The 4834-nt window shown below is 35.3% G+C and overlaps 1 protein-coding gene across 2 annotated transcripts; it reads right to left on the reverse strand.

Moving 5' to 3' along the window:
• Positions 1 to 445: 445 nt before the first annotated feature.
• Positions 446 to 4563, reverse strand: LOC113309369 (transmembrane protein 56-like). 2 transcript variants are annotated; one of them, XM_026557786.1, is made up of 9 exons: positions 4142 to 4237; positions 3794 to 3918; positions 3025 to 3113; positions 2784 to 2922; positions 2263 to 2337; positions 1952 to 2073; positions 1778 to 1853; positions 1435 to 1494; positions 446 to 954 (listed from the first exon to the last, which is right to left on the reverse strand). In XM_026557786.1, exons 2-9 carry the CDS (start codon positions 3884 to 3886, stop codon positions 811 to 813), a joined length of 798 nt encoding a protein of 265 aa, XP_026413571.1. In that variant the 5' UTR covers positions 3887 to 3918; positions 4142 to 4237; the 3' UTR covers positions 446 to 810. The 2 variants fall into 2 exon arrangements, with proteins under 2 accessions (XP_026413571.1, XP_026413570.1); XM_026557785.1 differs by lacking the exon at positions 4142 to 4237 and adding an exon at positions 4250 to 4563 and having other exon boundaries at positions 451 to 954.
• Between the last annotated feature and the right edge of the window lie 271 nt (positions 4564 to 4834).

Raw genomic sequence — 4834 nt, forward strand, 5'->3', positions numbered from 1 at the left:
ATCGTTCTTATTTTTTTCCAGTGCGAACCTCCCTTCAGGCTTCTGCTAGTTTGTTTTTCTTGCCAGTGTGAACCTCCCTCCAGCTAAATAAGAAGATATATGTAAATGTTTGAAAAGTTTGAATACGAGAATGAAGAGGGTGAATAGCTTATACAAATGTCTGTTTTAACAGAGCTAATGTATATGCATCTGCAAGTTTGAAAACCGTATTGAATCAGGCCGCGGCAGAAAGAAAAACAAAGCTAAATACCAAAACCGAACTTGATATTACTGCAATAAGGGATTGGACTCCTGAATTCTGAGCTTCTCAATTTTATTTCAGCTGATTTAAGTTTGCACTACTTAAAATGAGCAGCAACCCCGTCCTCTAATTTCTGTATCTTTATCCCTTAATTCAGTGTCACCAAACAAAATATTTTAAGAATTCTCATCGAAAGCAGAAACAAACACTAAACAAACACTTTTTGATTTGTGGCAACCACGTCTGCCTGTCTACACAAGTCAATTCTAAATCTTTCTGATTTTTCATTTTTGTTGACATCGCATATTTGACAAAAGTATTTTGAAAGCCAATATCCAGGGTAATGAATTACTATTTGAACCAGAACCAAATTTTCAATGATACTGGAATGGATCATACAGTGAGTGGAAAATAAACATTAAACTACGAGAATAGACAACTGAGACTAAAGAAACACCCCTTCATTCCATTTGTTGAACCTAAAGTTTTTTGCATTTGTTGCTAAGGACCTAAATATTTTACGTATAGGGAGGGAGGGGCTTAACATGCTTTGGTGGATGAAGATGTTCTCACTGACTGTGACTGTGTCTTGCTTTTGATAAAGTCTTGATCAAGCCTTTAAGGATTTTCCAAAACCAATAAGCGTTCATCACTGACAAAACTGGTGGAACCGCAAACAAGCTGTAGAAGCCCAATGGAAAAATCTCTTTTACCTGTCAAAAAAACATCATCAAACCAAAGATAAATACATGCATCTGCAAATTATTGTTATTTGCACCATGGGTTGGAGAGAGTGAGCAGCCAACCCGTGTTGGGCTATATATGCATTCATCTAAGGCTACCCCAGATCAGCTTATTCAGATGTCAGATATGAATAGGCAGATCAAAATAAAAAATCAGAGCTATATGATCTAGTTCACATAAGAAACTGCCTGGTTGAGAGGGAGAAAAAGGTAGGTTACAGATGCATCATATCTTAAAGGACTGACTCAAATGACTTTAAGTGGTAAATGCCAGACTGGTTCAGTTCAATCAGGCAAACATTACAAAATCGTATATATCTAGATGTTGCTTTGCAGTTTATACATGTATATAAATGTCACTAAAATGCATTCCTGGTCTAACTTTAATCATTTTATAAGATTGCAGAGCTTTACTTTGAAGAATGTACTCTACAACTTCTAAATATTTACCTCGTCAAAATGGAGAAACATGTGGACGAAGAGATAGATGAACAGAAAGATCCTTCCAACCTGATGTCATAACAACTTGCTCGAGTCAAATATCGATCATGCCACTACAAAGATCTTTATGATAACTGAAAACTGAGGTTAAAAACTTCAAAGGCTGCATATACTTGCATCCGTCAAAATGAGAAAGAAAGAAAATGTAAAGCAATGTGAAGGAACACCCACCAACTTCAATAATAGAACTTAAAGTTAAGATTTTATATGCAATTAGAAAAACATTTTGTTAACTTTGTTCAGAATAATCGCATTAAAAACATGTAGTGTTTCCTAAGAGGGTAAAGAGTACCAGCCAAGACAGGAACATAGCAATGCCATTAAACATGTAGAGTTTAGAGCCCTTTTGTCCAGCCAAGTCCAAGTACCTGACATAATTGGTTGATAAGGCAACAATAAGTTGGTGAACATAATCTTCGTAAAACGGTAAAAGTGAAATATACAAGGTTAGGTTATTAATATTTACCATCTTAAATTGACCAATGGAGTTGTGCATTCTGAAAATAGAACCATCAATATGTATATTTGTCCTTCGCCACTTATAAGTGAGAGAAGGATGGAAAACATGGAGAGTCCATGATGCAGAACCTAAGCAAGAGAATTGTGAGACAACTGTAGAAAAAAATGACCAGCGAGTCATAACTTAGCCTAAACGGCCAAGTTAGAACATTATCAAGCCAAATCCATTGCCCAAGTGAACTTGGGTTAGTTCAGCTTTGTGGAGTTCGGGAAATATGATTTTTATTATAATGAAAATAGAGGTGCTTGTATACTTACGTACTCCAAACCACCTAAAGCTGGAAAGAGCCAGAGGATCATCGATAAGTCCGTGACGAAGTATCCGATCGAGATCTGTATGAAAGGTAGTCAGCATCCAAACAAGTGAAACCAGACTAGACTCTACAAGATAACTTTATGGAAGTTCAGGATACGTTAAGGCCAGGTTTCCTACTCTCTTTTGCATCAGTCTCATGATCCATGGACATAATTCATAATCATAATCATGTACAGAAACAGAAACGAGAAATGACGCAGAGGGAAAGCAGAGGTAGCAATCCAACTTTACACTTGAGAACTGATTAACACAAACCTTATTTCGAAAACTAAATTTAACCATTATACAGTAGTCAACCGCGAAACCCTGTCCTGTACTTTAAGGTGGATGACTAGGGTTACTCAAATAACTAAAAGGATACACATGACAGTAAAGCTAAAGACTCGCAGATAACATACAAGAACTCCATTAAACAAGTAAGAATTTGAATAAAGAAGGTTTCTCTATGAAAGATAGTACATACCCCGAGTATGGTGTTAGATAGAGTAGAATTTCTCTTCACAATTGACACATCAGAAGAACCATCAACAAAGAGATCCGAAAAGAGCACAAGATAGAAAGCAGCAATGGTAACGACAAACGCATGGAATGTAGAGAAACCCCTGCGTGCCATAAAGTATAAACATCATAGTTTATTTGAAAGAGTTTAGTGACTGGGCTGTTGAGAATAAATGCATTGACTGGGTTCATAAGAGAAATATTACCTGTTCTTCCATTCAATCTTATGTGCTTTGCTTAGACCGCTATAACCTTTAAACAGTAATAAGCTAACCAAACCCGTAACCTCATATACCTTCAAAAAAGAATGATTATGATCTCAGCAATCAAACCAGGGACTATAGGGAATTGCTTGCATAGTTGTTTCAACTAAAGTACAACAATACTGGACTGTCAAATACTGGTTCTAGCCACATCAAACAACCAAAGGAAGTACAGGTGTTGTTTTTAACTAACAATATGAAAAACATTTCCAGCAAAATTACTAATCCTCAACTGCAATTTGGGAGCGTATTAGGTAACAATCTTGGTTAGTTTTCCATCACAAAAAGATAACAACCATAAATCCATAATTGTTTGTTCTCAGTAAGTTGAAAGAACATTAAAACTAGAGGTGATGTTGCATCTGCAAGGAGAAATAATAGTTCCAATCTTCAACCATAATGTCTACAGCATTTCATTCAACCGATTTTTTCACAAGAAAGAATTTCATGAACTAAAACTCACAACAGCTGGATAATGTATGATAAAATAAGCATCAAATTGTGTTGGGGTTAAACTGACATGTTCTTAGCATTCCCCACAATATTCTAAACAATGCTTAGGATTGAGCCCCAATAAAGAAATTTTCCGCGGTTTCAAGCTATTGTACCCATGTGTAGCTATGAAAACCCCAAGAGCACAAATAATCTAGTTCATGTACGCAAGTAATCAAAACTGTAATGTAGTATGCTAAAGAATGCATAGTTTACTTACAATCTTGCACATGATGATGCCAGCCAACATAGAAACAGCCAACAGATAATCCCACCTTGAAGTGACAGAATCTCTTAAAGAAATTACATCCATTTTCTTTCGCTATCAAGATTACTGATATCAATCTACAACAAACAAGCGACATAATTAGAACCCAAATCCAAAATTTGGGTAACTAATTGAAAACAGATGAACAAAAGTAGTAAAAATTGACCTACTAAAACATTTCAGAAACAAATAAATTGACCTACTAAAGGTAAAGTATCTACAATCCGAAACTTAATACCAACCCGGATATAGCAAAAACAAATTGTTTTAGACTTAATTAACAAGAGAAAGAGGAAATACCAAAACTCTTAAGAACCCTCAACAGGAAGGAAATAGTGTATAAGAAACAATACTCCTTAGATACCCAGAAATTAAAAGGTATGGAAAAGATTAACAGTAGAATTATACCTTTGTTTCTAGAACTTTCCCGGAAACAGAGCACAGTGAGATAGCGAGAGAACCAGACAAACCAGGGATTGGGTAAAGGGTGTAATGGGATTAAAAAAAAAATCACGTGAAAAACTTAGGAGGGAATGGAAGCACACAGAGAAGAAGAAAACCGAAAACAGAAGAATAATAATGGAGAAGAAGAAAACGATAGCAGAGAAAGGAAGGAAACTGATTTTGATAATTTAAGAGAGAGACAGCTTCTTATTTGGGGTAATCAAACTATTTTAAATAACAATAATATTATTCTGTTTCTTGTTTAGATTAAGATTAGAATAAAATTCCATAATTTTAATTGTGGGTCAAGTAAGAAATTAGAGATTTGCCCCAAGTTTCTGAGGAAGAGAAGAATATGGGCTTAGACAATATACTATGAGCTAGACCCACTGAATTAAATGCTTCAACTACTTGGTAACCAAAAAGATAGAAAACAAAGGGTTGCTCATTAAAACGTTTTCCTTTTCTTGTATGAGAAGAAAATTTATTCTTGTTTCCTTCATTTAAGAAGTACAACATGTTGAGAAAGAAAGTGTCGGATGCAATAGA

The sequence above is a fragment of the Papaver somniferum genome, chromosome 9 (assembly GCF_003573695.1).
Source record: "Papaver somniferum cultivar HN1 chromosome 9, ASM357369v1, whole genome shotgun sequence".
Lineage (NCBI taxonomy): Eukaryota > Viridiplantae > Streptophyta > Magnoliopsida > Ranunculales > Papaveraceae > Papaver > Papaver somniferum.